Below are 20,468 nucleotides of genomic sequence, written 5' to 3'. Positions count from 1 at the left end.
AACTGGTTCTTCTTCAAAGGCGTTTTATTTCTTACAACCAGTTATTACAAAGTAGTAACACTGAAGGTACGTGACCATGGCTCTGCAGGCAACAGGATGCGCTTCCTCCGCAGAGGAGCTAACAGTTAGCTTCAGCGCCGTGTGTAGCACTGTGTGTCTGCCTGGTCACGAGCCGCTAATGTAACGCAGCCTTCGTCACTGGGTGAAGCAGCAGCCGCCATTTCATCCTGCGAGGGTCCAAACACAGTGCAGCAGCTGAAGGTAAGAAATATGGCACCGCGAAATGAATGCAACGCAAAAAGCTAGCTTTGCTACGAGAGTTAGCCGGACCGTTATAGTTTGGAAGGGTATGTAGAATGAACTGGGCCTCTTTCATTCATACGTGCTAAGCTAACGCAGAGATGTACAATGGATGTGCAGCATATTAAACGTGGGGGAGCGTGTTACGTAACTAGATCGCCGAGTGAAGCAGGGATGTAGACTTCTGCGCCAAATGTGCGAAGTGAACCGACTTGGTTAGCTCGATGCTGCTAATGGAAGCCAGCTGCTCGTCCTGTGAATGGACAACGTGCGGGCGATGGGTGCGTGATCGTCTGTGTACAGTGATCACAGATACTGTGGTCAACCCTACAGTCTATGGGGTTAACGCGTATGTGGCTCTACACATGACACTAGGGACATATGCACAATTGTTGTGTTACCCCGCCTATAGTGTATTCATATCTATATATATTTATATTTTTATCCTGCTCATAGTGTATTCATCGTCCTTATATCTTACAATTCCTGTTAATACTGTAATATTCTATTTAAATTTCTTACTGTACAGATCCTATTTATTTACATTTTCACTTTAATATGCACAATACTCTGCACTTTTACTCCCTTTTTTTTGCACTTCTGGTTAGACGCTTAACTGCATTTCGTTGTATAAGTACTTGTACTGTGCAATGACAATAAAGTTTAATCTAATCTAATTTTCAACAAAGCAGCACACGTCTGCAGATTCGTCAGTTTGAGGCCAAAGACAAGTGAGGATTTGTTGTTAAAAAGTTGTTGCCTTTGCATTTAAGGTACAGGAATAAATGAACCACTAGTCTCCATCCATGCTAACCAGTGTCAGTCAGATCCAAATCAGCTACACATTTTATAATATTCACCGTTGGCTCATATGCTCCAGTTATTTGGAGCTGCTAGATGTGTGTACAGGTAAACCCAGTTTAGCAGGAGGAGGAATGCAGGTACAATACAGTTATATCCAAATATGTTTGTTTATTTAAATTATCTATACCTGGTTTATAACCAATTGCAAACAAGTTATACAAGTGGGGTATGGAATATTGGAAATTACACTTGTGAACTATATGTATGTGTAGATAACACTGGCTTCAAACACAGTAAATGTTCAACTTTGAACATTTGTTTGAGCATGCATCACTTTTTTAATTGTTCTCTCAATTCATGTGCACACCTCTCCAAATTCTCTTTATTTTTATTAACTTAACATACACATATGGCATCCTGTTGTATTATTGTAAGACAGAGCTTGTCACATAGATATTAAACCTTAAGTCAAATTATCTATGATTCTGTTAAGAGTGTTGTTTTTTTTCTCCCACAAAATATAAATGACTGTGGATATTGTCACTGTTAGCAGGTTTCATTACATTGCAAAACATATTATGGTTGTGATCGTCTCATTACAATTTGCAGAATCGTTCATGAATGCATGTTAATCAAGGTAAAAACTTTTAATACATCAGTATTAATATTTTAGGCCTAAATTAACTGATCTATCTCTTGATTGCATCAGCAGAATTGTGGTACCAATAATCTTGATTTCCTTTCCTTCCTTAGGGACCTGGCAGCTCCAAAATGGTTAAAATATTCATTGGGAACTTGTCCGCTGACACTACATCAGATGAGCTACGTTCTCTCTTCTCCCAGTACGGCAAGATTTCGGAATGTACCATCGTCAAGAACTTTGGCTTCGTGCACATGGATAACAAATCGGAGGCAGAAGAGGCCATCCGCAACCTCCACCATTATGAGCTAAATGGCCAGCCCATGAATGTAGAGTTGAGCCGTGGCAATATAAAAGGATCCACCAAGCTACATGTTGGCAACATCGGTTGCACCAACCAGGAGCTGAGGGCTAAGTTTGAAGAGTTTGGTTCCGTGGTGGAGTGTGACATAGTAAAAAACTATGCCTTTGTTCACATGGAGCAAATGGAGGATGCCATGGAGGCCATTAATCATTTAGACAACACGGCTTTTAAAGGTGAACTCTTGGGCTGGGCTTAATGGGGACCTTTCCCTTTATCACATAGTATGAAGAATATTTAATTCTGTTCTTGTGAATTGACAGGTAAGTTGTCGATGTGCTGCAGGTGAGTACAAAGAGAAAGATGAAGGGATATTGGTAATGCTGACCCAAATACTTCTCATTTTAAAGCTGGTATCCGTAATTTTGTTGGTAATATCCGTCTGTTTAGTACATTGTAGATAAACACAAATAGGCACTGCAATTTATGATTTTCCCCACCGGTAAGTTTTATACTAGAAGGAACAAACCATCTCTGTCTTTTAATAAAACAAAGCACAGCTGAATCCAGTAAGAACAGGATGTGCACCAAAACTGTCAATATTTCATATGGTCAGCATGCACGTGTTCTTCGGTGCGGTCATTGATTCGGTGCTCTCTGAAATGTGGACAGATCATGGCTCAAATGATTATTTCTGAGTCACGCAGATGCAGAAATTAGCATTTGAGCTGACAAACTGTCAACTTATTAAAATGTTATCATGAGGAAGTTCGGATTTCAAGCTTACTGGCACTCTACTTTGATAATTCAGACGATTTTGGTGTACTATGGCAAGAAAGATTTTCTGCATTAATCATAAAATCTGATATCATCTGAGTTACTGAGTAAAGAGAAACACAAAGAGCTAAAGCTAATAACAACAATTCTAATCTTTTTTATTTGTTTGTCTTTATTGAACACATCCATTAAACATTCCCAGTGCTGGAGAAAAGGGGAGTGAACTTTGAATTTAATAACTGGTTGATCGTCCTTTGGCAGCAACCAGCTTAGATCATTTTATTTCAAATAGATTGTGTTGGTTCATTGTAAATGAGTTCACAATGCAGATCATTTCAAAGGGTTTGGTCAGTTCTTGTTAATGAATGAACATGCATGAAGATACCATTTTTTAACTGCGGGATGCAAATAAAATTTGAAACGTTACGGATTTCAGCTTTAATAACTGGACTGTCTAATTCACCAATCATAGGTCATGTTTTATTGTTACATTAGCGTATAGTCCTAGACTGATGGATTATGGGACCTTTGTATACCAGACAAGAAATGTCAAATATATTATTTGGAATAAATGCAGGCATAAGTCCTTATTGAGTCTTTTCTTTTTAAGGCAAACTGATGAGCGTGAAGCTTTCGACTAGCCGCCTGCGTACTGCGCCGGGAATGGGAGACAGATCGGGTTGTTATCGTTGCGGGCAGGAAGGCCACTGGTCCAAAGAGTGCCCTCTAGACCAAAATGGCCTCCTCAAAAACGGTTCAGAGCCAGAGTCTGATGGATACGATGCCTCGAGATTTGGCGGGCGTGGTCACGACAGTGGTTATCATCCAGACTTCACTGGTGATCCCGATTATGGTGCCGGCTATGCTCCTGTACATGTGTTTTCACGGGGTTCTGGTCACAGCAGCATGGCGGGGTACAGAAGGGGTGCAGGCTACGAGAGTGCAATGAGATACGGGCCGCACCCAGGTTATGGCATAAGCGCTGGTGCTGATCATAGCATGGCCCGGATGTATGACAGCGAGGCGGCATACAGGGGCAACGGCTCACTCTACGGCGCGGTACCAGCCTACCCGATGCGACGGTCGCCTTACGAGGAAAGGGATCCGTACGGTCTTGTGGACTACTATGAAAAGTACAGGGCCAATTCTTACGGAGGCAGTTATTTCGAGGAACGCGGCGCCGTCCCCTTGCCTGCTCCATCAACCGCCTCCATAGCTATTATTCGGGAACGTCTGCCCCCCTCTAGCCTTGACCCATACGAGTGCCCTCCCCTCCCTCCTCCACCAGCCCCAGTCTCCTCATACTATGCACGTGACCGGAGTCCGATACGGAGAGTCCCTGCTGAGGCAGATGGATACGCATTTGATCGTTCGCGCCTTTCCCCGGTGCTGACCCTCCCAAGAAGCACTGCCTATGAACATCCTCGGGATCCCGGTGCTGAGCGGACAAGATATGCATACTAATCGTGTCCCATACAGCAAGATAGGATAGCCCAAGTGCAATTGGAATTACTAAAAATTAAATGTGACACTGTGTCTCATTGGTAATATCGGGGTGAAAGTCAGCCCTGCATATTTGACACGTGTTGGTAGTGTGGACAAGGTGACAATAAAGCTTTCCAATTTTCCAACAGCTAGAATTCAGTGGATATGGTTGAATGCTCTCACATTATGCTGTGATCTCATTCCAGCTTATACTACAAAATGCTCAGCAGCTAATGCTCAGTTGACGTCCGTTGATCTTCCTATTTACATGTTGTGATATTGGTGCAGTTCTGAAATGGCGTAGTTTAATGTGAAGGTGCAGAGACTGAGTTTTTCTACAACCTGGTTGATCCATCCATTTGTATTACTGTAAGAGCAACCCCCCCCCCCCCCCCAGATAGTAGCTACATTACAATATTTATGATTCATTCATTTAATAAAACACATCAAATTAATGCATGGTGCATGTTTTAGAGGTGAGTCTTAGGGTTATGTTTATAAAATGTTATGAATTATTTTCAGCAGCACCTTGTGTATTTCTGTCTACTCATTTGTATTGATGTAAGTTTACATTGTTAATGCATATATAAAGCAATGGCAAAATAAATCTCAATACCTTATGCCTCATCACCTACATTGTTCAATGGGAGGGGTGGGGGTTAACTGTCAAACCTGCACAAATATAGACCTGCACAAAATGAAAAATTATTATACTTTTATAGTTGGGTAATATGAAACCTATTTGTGAAATTATGTTGAAGAACTTTCCAAGCTGCATTGTGGTCTTGTTTTTTAGTAGTCACATTACTTGTTTTCAATTTATTTTCAGTGCTGTGATAAATATGAGGCTTCACGCTTTAAACATATGTTTTAGTTCCATGAGAAAATGACCTCAGTTGCTTGTGATGTCTGTCTTGATTTCTAACTATAAGGTCAAAATTAAAATCTGTTTAAAGACTGTCAGTTGTATGTGTGTTGTACTGAATAATCCGGTATGCTGATCCATGTTACTAATGCTCATCAGTTGGAATTTCGATACAGAAAGTTAAAATTGGAAGATTAGCAACCACAAGCAGGGGACATTTAGTTGGTGTCAGATTATATGAAGTAAAGTTAGCATGTGTGTAAGGATCATAATAATAATAATAAACATGTAGTTGTGTGTTCTCTTACAGGGATATTCAATCTCCACATGACACTTTTTGAACTCTAAATGATCTGCTTTCTGCTCTTTTAACTTTTAAGTACAATGCCACAGTTCTGATTCAGCTGATTGAATCAACATCTTCCATCTGCAGACATGCCCACCTTCTGGTTAGAGGACGACCGCTGCACCCCCCCAAGCCACAGCCTGCAACTAGGCACTCCTACGGGCAGATATCGTTGTTTGGTTAAATCCCATTCTCCAAAATTGTATTTTGTAAACGCTCTCTGACATTGTACAGACATTGGTTTCTTTTTAATGTTAAAAGATTATTTTGACCAGATAAGCCAAAATAATATAATTCCATTTCTCTCTGAGCTGGTGTAAACAATAACTATACAGAACATGTGTACACAACATATTGAGAAATCAAAACATAGAAAAACACAGTATGCTGTCAAAGGACACAGTGGATAGGATGAGAGTTGTGCAAATGGGAAAAAAATGGATTGAGAATGCAAAAAGTACATCATGGAAAGAAATGTAATGTACATGCACAAGATATGTAGTAAATATCAGTTAAAGGTGGCAGCATTTATGGTAAAGAAAAAGGTGAAGTTACAACAAAAGTTGTGTACGGCTTTGAGAGCTTTGAAAAGCCCTATATAAATATGATGTATTATTATGTTCTCATTGAAAAGTATCTCAGTTAGATTTAGTTACAGTTCTTGTTATTAAAACCGTGTTAATTTTATTTTATTTAGTGTTCAGTTGATTGAGCAGTAATTATTGACTATACAATTTCAAATCTTTAAATAAAAAAGATCCAACTCCAAACACTGGTAAAAACAAAACATCTACAGTCATTATATATTTTAAAGGAAGTTAATTTTATCAAAATAAAAAAAGAAATCAACCTTCTTTTGTTTGTTAATGACAATTATAATTACACTTCTTCATTGTAAATAAAGCTTTTCTTGGAGATTTTAAGCAGTCGCAGATTTTGATTTGTGACGTGGATTATTTTCTTTGTTCTTCCCATGGTTCTTCCTGTTGCGTCAATCACGGACAAACGCAGGCCGGATATGGCGTCACGAGTACGTGTCAGTGATCACGTTGATGGCCGAATCCGCCAATCAAGATGAATAATGAGGATCCAGGGGAGTGTCGTAGTCTGGCCAATAGGAATGCTTTTATTCTACAGCGGATCATCCTTTGTGGTTTTCTGTTCGGCGCCATTTTGATTGAAGAATTGTGAGTGGTGTCTGCGGCGGATGCTCCGACAGATATTCTCCCACTTTAAACCAATTTATACCTGAGTCGACTGACGTTTTACAGAAACTTTGCAGTCTTTTTGAATATGGCCACGGGAGCAAATGCGACTCCCTTAGGGAAGTTGCACCCCAGTATCGGCGCTAAACGAGGATTTGACGCTGGGCCTGGGTCGGGGAACGGGCTGATGCCTATACCGGGGCCGCCCGCATCCTTCCCTGCGATACAAGCTTTCCAGCCTCCGATGCCTGTCGCAACTTTTCCACAGCCACACCAGTTCAGCCCGGCGGCAGGGTTTTCGACTCAGGCTCCTCAACCACCTCCGGGGGCCGGACTAGTAAGCCCAGGTAAATGAACGACCAACGCAATATCCCGCGAACACAACAAGCGCTTGATGCTGCATGGGTTAATGCTAGCTAGCTAGCCAGCTAATGTGGCTAACTAACATGGCCTGACGTCAGAGGCCCCGCGTCATGCCCTGCACTAAATGGATTCTACAATGCTAATGTAAATCGGTTAATGAATATAAGTGCAACATGAATGTTAGTTTGTTGATTTTAGAGATTTGTTTTTATCATGATAACATGTGTCACATTGAACTCAAATCTAAGGCTCAGTTAGCCACATGGCTGCAGTTCAACTTTTCTTTTATCATGAGGAAGTTAACACAGTGCTGAGATGTAAGTTAATTGTTTAATGAGTAATATAATCCTTGACGACTCCACTCAGCCATTACGTTCAAATTTAAAGGAGCATATGTTGAGCCCAGCTTTATAGATCGTTACTTCTAATCGCTTGTCAACTCTACTGTTTTGCAAGGTCACGGCAATTGGTGATTCAATTGACTTTCATCCTGTAACGTGCGTCGAAGCCGCAACCAATATGCACTAAATCCCCCGTTTCTCGGTAGATTTCGGTAAGAAATCCAGGAAGAAGAGTCGTTGGAGCAGCGAGACGCCTGACCAGAAGACGGTCATACCAGGCATGCCCACTGTTATTCCACCTGGATTGACCCGGGATCAGGAGAGAGCATATATAGGTAAATGTTTATTAATTATCTCTGGTTAAAAAATGTCACTGAGTTGATTTAAAATGCAGTTTTTGTTATGTCTCATCAATTGCATCTGTTTGAGGTTGTAGTTTTCTTACTTGATGCATACCAGTGTTAATGTTACACGTCTGTGCTGTTTGCTGCGTTCCCAACAGCTAGAGCTCTCTAAAGGCACCAACAAGATGCATTAGCAACTTTGAATTACATTTTCCATCTAATCACCGTAACATTTCTGTGTTACACCAAAAGTGAAATGTCTAATTCTGCTCCAACTGTTGAGATGAAGCAATAGTTTCTGATGCACAGTGATTATAACTTGATGATGTAAGGTGGCAATTAAGCTTATGTCTCTTTTTATGTAGGTAAATTGGTTCTGATGTGGTGTACTTACAGTTTGCATACCATCGGGAACCCATTAGCAAGAGGAGTTTGACATAGATGATTAAACACCACTGCTTGCTGATATCTGTCCTGATCTGCAGGTCACTGTTAAATGTCTTGCCTGATCCCTTTACACGTCATCAGTAATGTTCCTGTGCATGGAGAAGTTCCTCATAATGTTCTAACATGCCAAAGTATGCTTCTGTTAATATTGGTCATAGTGTGAGCAATGCTGCTTCAATGGCAAAACAGTCCATCATGTTTAAACTATTCAACCAGTTGGTTTAGTGGGCATATCAAATTGGGAAACACTGTCATTGTGTTCTTAGTTTGGCCTGTTAAAAAAAAAAGGGATCATTTGATTCCAGTTTTGTACCACATATGCCTTTCAGCAGCAGTGTAGCACCAACACACTGTCTTCACAGGCCCTCAGCTGGGTGTTCTGAAGCAAATGAAACCTTTTGTCAATAACTGACTTTGTTATTGATGTTGTTCACTCATTGGTAATGGTTGTACTTCCTTGGTATGTAAACATTCATCTGTGCCCACCTCTCCTTGTCATATTTATCATTTCCTCTGCTCATGTAGTAGACCCCCTAAAATGATCCAAGGGAAACATTTGAAGATGCAATTGCTGTGAGCCACGATTCACAGACCCCGTATTCATCTCTTTAATCCAGAGTAATCATTGCAGTGATCAGTTAATCTCTGTTTGGGGGTTATTTTCATTACAATTTTCATGATGTGCATGAGATGACTGATTGATTTATTTTTTCACTGCATTCAATATATAAGAATTGTTTCTTCGTCACTGCAGCCCCTCAGTATTAGAATAATGGAGTGACAATAGCGACGGTCATCAACCGTTTTCTTATTGAAACTTGGAAAACAAATAGACCAATCAGTGATTTATTTATTTTTATAGACCAGCTGTGTCCTTAAAATGCCAAAGCCTCTTAACACAATATGCTACAGTATCTGAAGCCCCGTCTCCTTGGAAAAAAACCTCATCCGGTGTTTAAAATGGTAAAGGCATTTTTAGGAATCACAGTCTAGTCCTTTACTGACATGTTGCCATGTTGATTCATTGTCTGAGAAAAGGTTAGTCCTGTTTGTGCTAATGTAAATCTACCTCTAGAACGTATTTGGTAAATGCCTCATATCTTCAGAAATGCCTTAGTCTTATGAGATGTTCATTTGATCTCCCTTTGTTTTTCTAAACAGACTCACCATTTGTTGTTTAACCTTAGTTATAAATGGGACAGTGCTCTCATGTGTAGAGCGTTGTCTCCCTGATGTTGTTGTGGTAACCACATTTCTCTCCATCCTTGTTTTTCTTTCCTAACCTGAATTCTTCCAGTCCAACTGCAGATTGAAGACCTGACTCGTAAACTGCGTACAGGAGACCTGGGAATCCCTGTTAACCCTGAGGACAGGTCGGAAAACGATTAAACCCTCGAACAGTAACATTTTCTCTACCTTCTTGACTTTTGGAAGAAAAATGTTGATTTTCTGTATATATGTGGTTGTTCGTCTAAATCACAAATTGTATAGTAATAAGCCTGAAGGTAGGTTAATTAGCCATCTTATAATTGAAGGGCAGTGATGTTTAAGATATTTAGTTAATGCACTTAGCAGAAACCTAATGCTAGAGGAGAATTGATCTACATCATCTTTATTAGGTCTATCAATAACTCTCTCACTAGTAAGCATACATCTTTCTACATATACAGGGACTGATATCAGTGTCCGTAATGTTTTAATAAGGCTTGACTCAAAATTTAGATTTTTCTGAAAATACTATAAGTGCAACATTTGGCCACTAATTGGACAGCTGTGCCGAGAACAGCACCGCAATATTCAGCCCGCAGAATGATTATATTCTCGTTAAAGCCCGTCAGTAACTGTTTCAACAAAACATTATCATTATAACCTTCAAGACTGTTCCATTAAACTGCAATAGTTTCAGCTATTTGTTCCTAATTAACTGACAATTTAGTCTATTTTTTACTCAAGGCAGTGTGTACAATTACAAAACCCCCAAAAAATCTAAAAATGTTCAGCCCATAAATTAGTTTTAATCCTATATATATTGAATCGAAATGGGCAGAATTATAATCTGCTGTTAAAAATGTAGCTCTTGTGCCTTTTAAGTACCTTTTATATGAACAGAAATATTTTAAAATTCAACATGAATTTCTCTTATTGACTGTGGCAAAAGTAGTTGACCTAAAGAAACGCTTAATGAGGGGTTAACTTTCTGGCTTTTTGGGAGGTTTTAGTAAAATCTCGTCTTCCTCAGAGGAGGAAGAGGATCATAGAAACTGCCATCTCCTGAAGAAGATGGTGAGCTCCAATTAAAAGCTTCCAAAAGCTAGCAAGTTGACCTTGAGTTAAGTGGTTTCTTACTTTTATTGATTTGTCAGATAAATGTTTACAGTTTGGTGAGATCTTTGTTAAACCACAGTGTAGCGTCAAGCAAAGGTTGAATCTTATGTATTTGATAGACACATTAGGTGGAAATAGTTTTGCAGGCGATGTTATTCCAAATAGGAGTAGACTGCATGAATGCTTGGGTAACCCACTCTACGTAGTTCAATGTTAGTTGACTTTAGGTTTGTTTCAGGTAAAGACAAAAAAAAAAGTCTTCAATATTTGCACCTTTCATAGTGGACTATTTGATATTTAACTCGACAGGTCAGTGGAGTTGTGCTTCAAATTTAGCCTCCCAGTTTTTACTGCATAAAGGTTCCAACCACTGCTTGTTCGTCTGATGTAGAGTGCTGTGTGAACCTATGAATGAATACATGTACAATGTATTAAGGTTTTCCTCTGTAACAGGCTTGGGTCAACACACTACTTAAATTGTTTTAATGACATGCAAGATCTTTTTTAGTCTTGAAGTTGAAATAGAATTGGCTCTTTGAATATAATTAATTTAAGTTCATAATTCAGACCCATCAAGTTTTTTTTGCTTTTCCTGACTTGCACATTGGAAATTATCTATTTTTCACAGTGATGACATTTAGCCTTCACTGTGCTATATCAGTTATCAATAGGTTTTTCAATATTGATCACTAGTTCTCTCGTAACAGGGCTTAACATTTCTACGCAGGGGGAAGGGAAAGTGGGGGGCGTGCGCCATTTTTCAGGCTGGACTTTTGAGGTCTGGAAGAAAACTGCCAGACTTCTAAGTGCCGGAGACGCAATAGCAATCTTATAACATAGTTTCCATAAGGATCTGTTCCCACAGGAAGTGGCTTGCTCTCATGAGTGTGTGACATTGACCTTTGTTAGCTAGAGTCCCTGCCGTCTGTACAGTGCATAGTGTTCCTCATCATAATCAGACATTTCCACAGCAACCAAAAAGTCGATTGCAGAGCTGCAGCACTCTTATAAATCACTCCCCAATCTAATGTGACAGAACCAACTGGGGATGTTTCAGGTTGTCACCGTTGGAAGTTTGAAGCATAAAAGGAAAAACGTTTTTTTCCCCTCTTCACGTCACATGGACACAAATGTGGCTCTCAGGTGGGAGAGCATAGGAAAAGGTGGATATCTAATCTTAATTCCTTTTCTCTAACCCAAATTACCCCACGTCAACCTAACCCTTTTTCAAGCACAGAGCCTCCTTAACGCAGCAACACAGGTTTTCAGCATCCAAGGGGAGGTACGGACCTCTTCCGCCACGTCAACACCAAGCAACTCTCAAAGACAGCGTTTCTGCTTAGGATTGCGAATTTTGCTTTGGTTCCTTTTTCTTACCTCCAGCTTTTCTTTCTTATAGGCCAACAATCCTGTATGCAGGTTTAGTTATGGCCATTCATTTGTTTTTCCTGTGTGGTTGATGCCCCTCCACTGTTTTGGGTTAATTACCGCTATACAGCTTTGGTTGCCCCCGTTTTACCCTGAATTGTATAAATTAATGAACTCTAGCCTTTGAAACGTCAGTGCAGAGTTCCCATATAATTTTCTTTTCCTTTTTAGTTTGCTCCTGCACTGGCCCTTTGTCACGTAGTCATTCTTTCTGAGATTTATCTCAGCAGATCCAATTTTCCGAAAAGTCTATTTAAATTTAACATAATTTCTCAGATATATCATTACCTGTTGATTAGAAATTGCTAATGAAGAATTTAAATTTCTAAAGCTTTAATTAGCTGTAGGAAGTGTGTTATGGTTAACCTGATGAGCTCCAATTCTAGAAAGGTATTGATGTTGTATTTCCTGTCTTTTGTCTGCCGTTTTCAGGTCTCCCTCTCCAGAGCCCATATATAACAGCGAGGGCAAGAGGTTAAACACCCGTGAGTATCGCACAAGGAAGAAGATCGAGGAAGAGCGCCACTCCCTCATCACTGAGATGGTTGGACTCAACCCTGACTTCAAGCCTCCTGCAGACTACAAGTAAGATTTATTTGTGTTTTATAAAAATGTTCAGCTTTCGGCTATCATAATAGTCTGTTTTAATTAAATAGAATACAACCATTGGCGACAACCTTTTTAAACCAGTAACTGGTTTTAATCAGATCAATGTTTATTAGGGCTTAGTGACTTTTGAGGAACACTAACATCGAGGAAACCTGTAACCTGTATGACCTGTTCGACTTCAATATTTAAAGTCTCGAAAAGCATCAGACCATCTGAAGTAGTTTATCCTTATCCAGCAAAGGGCGATCACTGTCAGCTTGACCTACTGTACACCCTCTTGATTTATCAGTCACGTAAGACAGTAATGTTACATTGTTCTGTCAGGAAAATGGAGGATACTGGCTAGAAAATAAGTCCTGAGCAGACAGTCATGATACCAGAGCATTGGAGGAGTGGTGTGTGGACGCATTTTGGGTTCTACACCGTACCAGAAAAGTAACAGCGAGTCTGTTTGTTGGCATTAAATCATGCAACAGCCTCACAGTAATATAGTATTTGAACAAATTGTGTCCAGTCACATTATTTGGGGGAAATGTACAGCCCTACTCTTATCTGTGACCTGTACTGAAAGTATTTAAGTGATCTTAGTATATGCTGATCTTGTATCCATTTCTTGCAGACCTCCAGCCACAAGAGTCAATGACAAAGTTATGATTCCCCAGGACGAATACCCAGAAATCAACTTTGTTGGTCTGCTAATTGGGCCACGGTAAGTTGGACTTAATATTGCTATCACCATGCATGTTTTATATACTATGAACAAGCTAGTTAATGACCAAGTTTCCCTCGTGTTTCACCAGTGGTAACACACTGAAGAACATTGAGAAGGAGTGCTGTGCCAAGATCATGATCCGTGGTAAAGGTTCTGTAAAGGAGGGGAAGGTTGGACGAAAGGATGGACAGATGCTCCCAGGGGAGGATGAGCCTCTGCATGCCCTGGTCACTGCAAACACAATGGAGAACGTCAAGAAAGCTGTGGAACAGGTTAGATAACACCAGTGTGCGGATTATCTTGTTCCCTTTCAATGATCCATCTTTGTTCAGTGCTTCAAACGTGTGAACATTTCTGAAATTATCTCTATACATGGAACATGCCTTATGACATGTATAATATGTAATGCTAATGGTGCAAAATTTACAGATTCGTAACATCCTGAAGCAAGGCATCGAGACACCTGAGGATCAGAATGACCTACGAAAGATGCAGCTGAGGGAGCTTGCCAGACTCAATGGCACACTGAGGGAAGACGACAACAGGTCAGTGAACATGTCTCACAGTGGTGGAGCCGCATGCACATTTCAGGGTTCAGATCATAGGTGATGGATGTGGGAGTAGGGGAGAATACTAATTTATGAGCAAAGTCAACTTTGCTCTGTGTAAGCTACAGAACACTGAAGATTGTCTCCGTTTCTTTAGGATCCTTCGTCCTTGGCAAAACGCCGAGCCACGCAGCATTACCAACACCACCCTCTGTACCAAGTGTGGTGGAGCTGGCCATATCTCCTCTGACTGCAAATACACCAGGTGATCACTTAAACAAGCCACAAAACTAGAGAATACATTCACTTTGGTTATGAGTTATGTTTTTGTAACTATGTTTGCTGCTTTGCCTCGTGTAGCACATTTGCTGCCCACAGAGCAACAGGTGGTGAGCCTCCTCAGTCAGCCCAGGACAAGGCTCGGATGGACAAGGAGTACCTGTCCCTCATGGCTGAGCTTGGGGAGGCCCCAGTCCCCACATCTGGAGGGGGACACTCCAACAACCAGGGGGGGGGGCCTCGATCCTCAGGCCAAAACAACAACCAGCCACCTCCGGTAAGTTTGTGACACATTTGATTCCATGCTGTGGTTTCCATAGAAACGTTTATTTTGTGACCTAATGATTTTGTGTGTGTGTGCGCAGCAGAACCGGCCTCCTTGGATGAACTCTGGCCCGTCTGAGAACAGGAACTACCATGGCATGCACGGAGGACATGGTGGACACGGAGGACATGGAGGACACAGTGGGCATGGAGGACACCACAACTACCCTCCACCCATGCCCAACATGGGAGGTCCCCCTCTACCCCCAAACCCCAACGGTCTGCCTCCCCCCTGGATGCAGCCTCCGCCCCCCCCCATGGGCCAGGGTCCAGGACCTCATGGACACCCTATGGGTAAGAGCGTTTTTAGTTGGCAGGTGCTGAATGATTTTAAGACATCACCGTTGAGATGTCCATGTCCTTGAAAGTCTTGAAATGCCCAGAAGAGTAATCCAGTGATGACAACTCTTACACAAGTGCTTTGTAAATCCTTAAAATGTATTTACAAGTTCCTCAATGTAGCTTGATGAATGAAGATCATTCAAACTGGCAAGAAAGCAAACAAGCTTTGGCACCGTATCAACACTGTTTTTACCCCTCCATAGGTCTGCTGCCTCCTCCAATGGGTATGATGCCCCCTCCACCCCCTCCCCCGAGCAACCAGCCACCTCCCCCGCCTTCTGGTCCACTGCCTCCGTGGCAACAGCAGGCTCCACCTCCCCCTCCAACCAGCAGCATGGCAACCAGTACACCGCTGCCCTGGCAACAGAGTAAGAACCCACCAAAACTTGATACAAAACCTGTCCGTCATATACTTATCAATATAAACACTATACTGTATACTCAACTGTCTAATGTCAAAATGTACGTTGCATTGTTTTGTCTATTATATATGGTATAATAGTTTTCACCAAAAAAAAGCCAAAACACTCTTTATTAAACAGGGAAATGCAAACAATGTTCTGTGTTTAGCGTGAAGTGCTAAAATGGCCCTAACAATGGGATTGATACAATTACTTAACAGTGATACAGTCAGAAGACTAATTATCTTTTTATTTTTTTAAATCTGAATAAAATGCAGTTTGGTCATCAGAAAAGTGTTCAGTTCAGGTCATCTGACTCTGGTTACAACATAACATTACATAAGCCGGTTTCGAACATGAGCTCTGGAGGATCTCTGGCGAATTTGGGTCCGGACTTTCTCCAGTGTTTTGCCTTTAGCACATGTTCAACGCAGCAGGAGATTCTCTGCTCAGGCGCATGCACAACAATGCAATGCGTTTTTATTCTTGTGTGTGTGTCGGTCACATGATAAAAACCTCATAACCGGCTCAGGGTCAATCTTGTGGAGCATCTCCTGCTGTGTTCTCACATCAGCTTCTCTGGACTTTATAATGTCTGAAGCAGCCACACTGACTGGTGATTCTGGAGCCAGATGATCTGATTGACAGAAGTTCTTTGGGGGTTATAAACGATATCAATGTCAGTAAAGAGTTAACCTCTATTTCTCCCTTCAGATACCACCACTACGTCCAGCCCTGGCACTGGCAGCCTGCCTCCATGGCAGCAGCCCCAGCAGCCTGCAGCCTCGGGAGCCCAGCCCCCACCACCCATGGGAACCCCATCCATGGTGCCGCCCCCCCCTGGCGTCCAGCCCCCGTTGCCCCCTGGCGCCCCTCCTCCTCCCCCTCCGCCACCTCCCGGCTCGACCGGCATGATGTATGCACCACCACCCCCCCCACCACCCATGGACCCTTCCAACTTTGTCACCATGATGGGGATGGGGGTACCAGGCATGCCCCCATTCGGCATGCCTCCTGCCCCCCCACCTCCACCACCCCAGAATTAAGCCTGCCACAGAAGAACCATCCTCCCGGAAGAGTTTCAACGCTGCAGCACATTGTTCTATTGTATCCAATGGACTGATGTTATATAGAGCATTTCTGTGTGTGTGCTCACAGAAAAAAATATAACCAGTGCTTTATTTTTTATTGATCCTTGATATTGTGAAGACATCTATGAATTTACTGAAAGGCTGTTAGCTCAATTTGTAAAATTGTGTAACTTAGTTATTTTTCCTGTTTTTAAATTCACATAAATACAAAGATTCTTGTGTGCACACAAAAGACGCTCCTGGCCAATTCTTCTGCTGTTCTACAATACTTTGTCCTGCTACTTGGTTACCAAATTAACTGCTTGATAACATTTATGCTGAATAGTCTCATCGCCTCAAATGTTAGTTACACCTGAAAACATGACTTTCATTGGATTTAAGATATTGAACTTCAGTTTGCATGTTTAATTTGAAGCACCACATTTGTACTCCTGTCATGCTCCTTATGTTGGCTTTGAGTTGAATAAGATTAATATTTTTGTAATAACATGATGTGAGGTGTATCTTAGTTCTGTCAGAAAAACTTTTCTGTAGTACTGTCTCAGATTAATTTCCAGAAATTCCCAGTTTTTTTTTAAATTTATTTTTCTCTTTTGTTAATCGTCTGCATCTCAGTTGTGACACTGAGTTTGAAAAGGGGCTTTGGTGCTGCAGTCTGCTGGTGTCTGACCCTCTGCACTACTTGAATGTTGGGAATCTGATATATATATATATCCTTGTTTCTCTGCATCTCTCTGCTCTGATAAGATGCTGTGTGCAGTGTTTATGTTGCTTCTTCAAGGACAAAAGTATCAGTTTTGTCCATCGAGTTATTGGAGAGGAAAAATTATAGTTTTACTCTCTTTCTGGAAATTAGTCTGTTGTGTTATGGCCCTAGTCTGAATGAATAGCTGTTGCAATCTTGCTTGGTTTAGAATTAAACTGATCCATTTCACCTTTTTGTCCTTTTGTGCAGACTGGTCTCATTTCAGGGATATCTTCTTTTAGGCTGCCTCCTTCAACATGTTGCATAACTAGCCTTTTGTCTAGAGGGGTATTCTGCTTCTCAAGTCTCCAGGAAGCCGTCACTTAAAGGGAAGTGCACAGTGTTTTATAACACAGTGCAAGAAGGTAGATTATCTGCTCATGTCATCCATTGACATCAACAGTAGTCTTTGGTTTTACCTAATCCTGATGGAAGCAGTAATGGTGATAAGTTTACTCATTTATTAAAGAGAGTCCAAATGTTTCCTGGCTTTTAATAACATCTCTTGATCGTGCTCACCAGATGAAGTTTGGTCAGTTGCCATTAAAGGCTCCAGTGTGCTTCTACGTATCCTTTTCTCGGAGAGGGCTCCACAGGGGGTGAAGAGTCTTTGATTTTTACATCTCTGACCACTGTACGTCGAAAAAAATTCATCGCCAAACCAATATGTGGCGCAACGGAAGACGAGCTCAGAGAAGCCTACCCCATTTGGGAAGAAGAAGTCCACGTGTGTCTGTTTACCTCTGTTAGCTTGCCTCCCACACACTGAACCATGGCAACTAACAGAACTAAATAAAGTGACACCCAGCGGGTCAAAATGCTGATGTTATCGTTTCTTAGCGCAGCGGTTCCCCGGTCTTGTTTCCGAACTGTGTTGCTGATTACACAGCTTGAAGCTCCGTGTAGCTTGAAGCTAGCTCCCCTCCCAGCTAGCTTCCACACACAGTCAGCAGGGACTCCCGACACTAACTACTACTATCCAGTGTTTGCTTCTAACCTGGCGGTATAATAGAAACAGTGTCATGATAGAAGTGGAATTAAAGTCGTGACGGCGGGTTTTGCTCTGTTACCACCGCAGTAAGCATGGTGGCTAGCCCGCTAGCGGCGTTTTGAAAGCTCGTTATAACCGTAGGTGACTGTGCATGCATGCCGTCAGTGCTCTAACGAGCCACCATCAGCCGGACAGCTCCGCTGGCTTAACACACACGTCACATTAATCGTAGAATCGTAGTTGTGTTTGGGTTTATTGTCAAGCAGGACGTTTAAGGTTCCGCAAATGTGAAATCCGGAAATGACGTCGTAGGGAAATGATGTCGTTCGCGGACCAATCACAGCCAAGGTCTGTCCGTGGGCTCTCCGACATAAACACGGACAGTTAGAAAAATCAGAGGTGTACGAAAAGCTCTTCGAGGCGCTCGGAGAGGGCGTTCCACGACGGATAGGGCGGTCTTATCTGTCCGTAATAGAAAAGACGTAGAAGCATAAGTTGGCCTTAAGCCTACATACTTTATTCAGTACAACCACCTGTAGCCTACTTATTCTAGTTCTATATTTAGGTCCCTGGATGTCTAAAGAACAAACTGTTCATTACAAACAATAATATATTTTTAAGTCCAAAAAAATTAGTAAGTGGTTTATGTTGTTATGCAGTATGTGTTTTTTCACAACTGAACGACCACACTGATGAAGACAAGCCTGCATATATATTAGTTTGTTAGGGTGTGATCGTATAATCAGTGATTTGAGTTTAAAACAATAGCAAAACAGATGTTAAAACAAACCAAACGGACTTAAATGTTAACATATAATATAAACTGGTTGGGGGCCAGTTTGCAGGCCTCCCCCCTTTTTTAATTTAGATGTTGAAAAAAATATACACAGTACATAGAGGAATCTGTCTCATAATACAAAAGCATCAGTGACATTTTGTGATAATGACACATATTGAACAAAACAGTGAAAGTAAAACATTGAAATACATGCAGAAAAAAGAATGGAAATAAAGAGTATTTTCCCTAAAATTTGTTAAGCTTGCGTGGCAATTTCTACAATCCCACTACCAACGAAGAAACGAGTCTCAAAAACTCTTACAGTATCGTCACCTTTAATGCTCGAGCATGGTGCATACCACAGGGTTTAGTCTGTAATATGCACACCAGATAGAAAACAGGTCATTTATTTTATACATTCGGCTAACCCCTCCCACTCTGGAGGGGGTTTGTTAAACAGGAAAAGGTTGAGATCCTTTGATCACAAGAATATAACAATGCCTAGTCTACAGCAATCAGAGCAATATGCATCCAGTAGTAAAGGGCTGTGTCTAGAGAAAATCAGGTTACAGTGTATGTCTATGGTAATCAGGTCAATACCCATTCAGTGTCTACAGGAAGAAGACAGCATGATCAAGGAGAGCATTGTAAGAGATTCAATCATTATCAATCAAAAGGGGAAATAAACATGATTATAATGGTCAACTGTTATATTTCCCTTACAAGCTTCAGTGGCTTTTTTGTTTGCTCTTTTAGAAATAGAGTAGGAGAGAAAATAATTGGATATTAGTGGTGGTCTGAAGCACCCTGGCTTTATGTTTATGATATTCACCAATGAGACGGACTTGAGGGTGTTGTTTGTAGAACATGAGTCAGTTACATGTATTGATGAGACATGAATGTGATAAAGAGGGAGAGGAGGAAGAGAAGCTCCATGTCATGTGTCCCTGGACATTCTTGAATCTAGAATGGTGAGTAGATAATGAGTGAATCTAGATAGACCTACAACAGCTTAAAGGGAAAGTTCACAGAAAAACAAAAATTCACTCATCTACTCACAACTATATCGATGGAGGGGTGGGTGAAGTTTTTGAGTCCACAAAACACTTTGGGAATTTTAGGCGTAAAGAGCGTTGCAGCCAAACCAAAACATTGAAGTAACTTCAGTAAGTTCACTTTTTGTTCTTCAAACAGAAACAAACCATAACATGCCTCCTTACTGCTGGTGTGGTGTCAACCAAGTGTCCATAAGCCCTAACTTTCAAATCCGACTTTAAACGTCATTTACACCATGTTTTTAGCCTAAATGTCCTCTGTGATCCTCCCCGGATACATTTTTTTTATTGGTTTTGGCTGCAACATTGTTTACCCCCCCCCCCCTCAAAAAGTGTCAAACACTTCCCCCCACCCATCGACATAGTGGTGAGTAGATAATAAGTGATAAATATACCCTTCACATACATATGGGGATAGTTAAACCTATATTTAATTCGGACATTAATACGATTTATTTATTGATCTTCTGTTAACGACAATATAAAGTAGTGACACCTGTGACGCACTTGTTCATTGTTTCGAGGTTTGCTGGTTGACGCAGCTTTTATTTTGAAAGAGTGCGTCGGATATGGTTGGTGCGGCTTGACAGAGCGAACGTGACATATAAAGTGGGCTGGTCCC

General features: G+C 41.3%; 2 protein-coding genes across 5 annotated transcripts; both read left to right on the top strand.

Moving 5' to 3' along the window:
- The first annotated feature begins 179 nt into the window (after positions 1 to 179).
- Positions 180 to 4,682, top strand: LOC132995863 (RNA-binding protein 4.1-like). Of its 2 annotated transcripts, XM_061066092.1 has the most exons (3): positions 180 to 261; positions 1,858 to 2,281; positions 3,433 to 4,682. In XM_061066092.1, the coding sequence occupies exons 2-3, from the start codon at positions 1,876 to 1,878 to the stop codon at positions 4,284 to 4,286; spliced, it is 1,260 nt and encodes a 419-aa protein (XP_060922075.1). In that variant the 5' UTR covers positions 180 to 261; positions 1,858 to 1,875; the 3' UTR covers positions 4,287 to 4,682. The 2 variants fall into 2 exon arrangements, with proteins under 2 accessions (XP_060922075.1, XP_060922076.1); XM_061066093.1 differs by having other exon boundaries at positions 203 to 261; positions 1,858 to 3,505.
- A 2,002-nt stretch (positions 4,683 to 6,684) lies between these two features.
- sf1 (splicing factor 1) lies at positions 6,685 to 17,217 on the top strand. Of its 3 annotated transcripts, none has more exons than XM_061095752.1 (12): positions 6,685 to 7,070; positions 7,634 to 7,762; positions 9,516 to 9,591; positions 12,404 to 12,556; positions 13,200 to 13,289; positions 13,381 to 13,564; positions 13,722 to 13,837; positions 13,998 to 14,105; positions 14,201 to 14,396; positions 14,488 to 14,737; positions 14,989 to 15,153; positions 15,901 to 17,217. In XM_061095752.1, exons 1-12 carry the CDS (start codon positions 6,812 to 6,814, stop codon positions 16,230 to 16,232), a joined length of 2,058 nt encoding a protein of 685 aa, XP_060951735.1. In that variant the 5' UTR covers positions 6,685 to 6,811; the 3' UTR covers positions 16,233 to 17,217. The 3 variants fall into 3 exon arrangements, with proteins under 3 accessions (XP_060951735.1, XP_060951734.1, XP_060951737.1); XM_061095751.1 differs by having other exon boundaries at positions 14,485 to 14,737; XM_061095754.1 differs by lacking the exons at positions 6,685 to 7,070; positions 9,516 to 9,591 and having other exon boundaries at positions 7,701 to 7,762; positions 14,485 to 14,737.
- Positions 17,218 to 20,468: the final 3,251 nt, after the last annotated feature.

The sequence above is a fragment of the Limanda limanda genome, chromosome 22 (genome assembly GCF_963576545.1).
Source record: "Limanda limanda chromosome 22, fLimLim1.1, whole genome shotgun sequence".
Classification (NCBI taxonomy): Eukaryota; Metazoa; Chordata; class Actinopteri; order Pleuronectiformes; family Pleuronectidae; genus Limanda; species Limanda limanda.
The sequence above is the reverse complement of the archived record's forward strand: the minus strand, read 5'-3'. Positions and strand labels throughout refer to the sequence as shown.

Excerpts from the sequence above, each read along its gene's own strand:
- LOC132995863 (XM_061066092.1), top strand. The coding sequence starts at position 1,876 with ATGGTTAAAATATTCATTGGGAACTTGTCCGCTGACACTACATCAGAT. Across the intron at positions 2,282-3,432 it reads AGACAACACGGCTTTTAAAG|GCAAACTGATGAGCGTGAAG; the intron begins GTGAACTCTTGG and ends TTTCTTTTTAAG.
- sf1 (XM_061095751.1), top strand. The coding sequence starts at position 6,812 with ATGGCCACGGGAGCAAATGCGACTCCCTTAGGGAAGTTGCACCCCAGT. Across the intron at positions 13,565-13,721 it reads TCAAGAAAGCTGTGGAACAG|ATTCGTAACATCCTGAAGCA; the intron begins GTTAGATAACAC and ends CAAAATTTACAG. Across the intron at positions 15,154-15,900 it reads ACCGCTGCCCTGGCAACAGA|ATACCACCACTACGTCCAGC; the intron begins GTAAGAACCCAC and ends TTCTCCCTTCAG.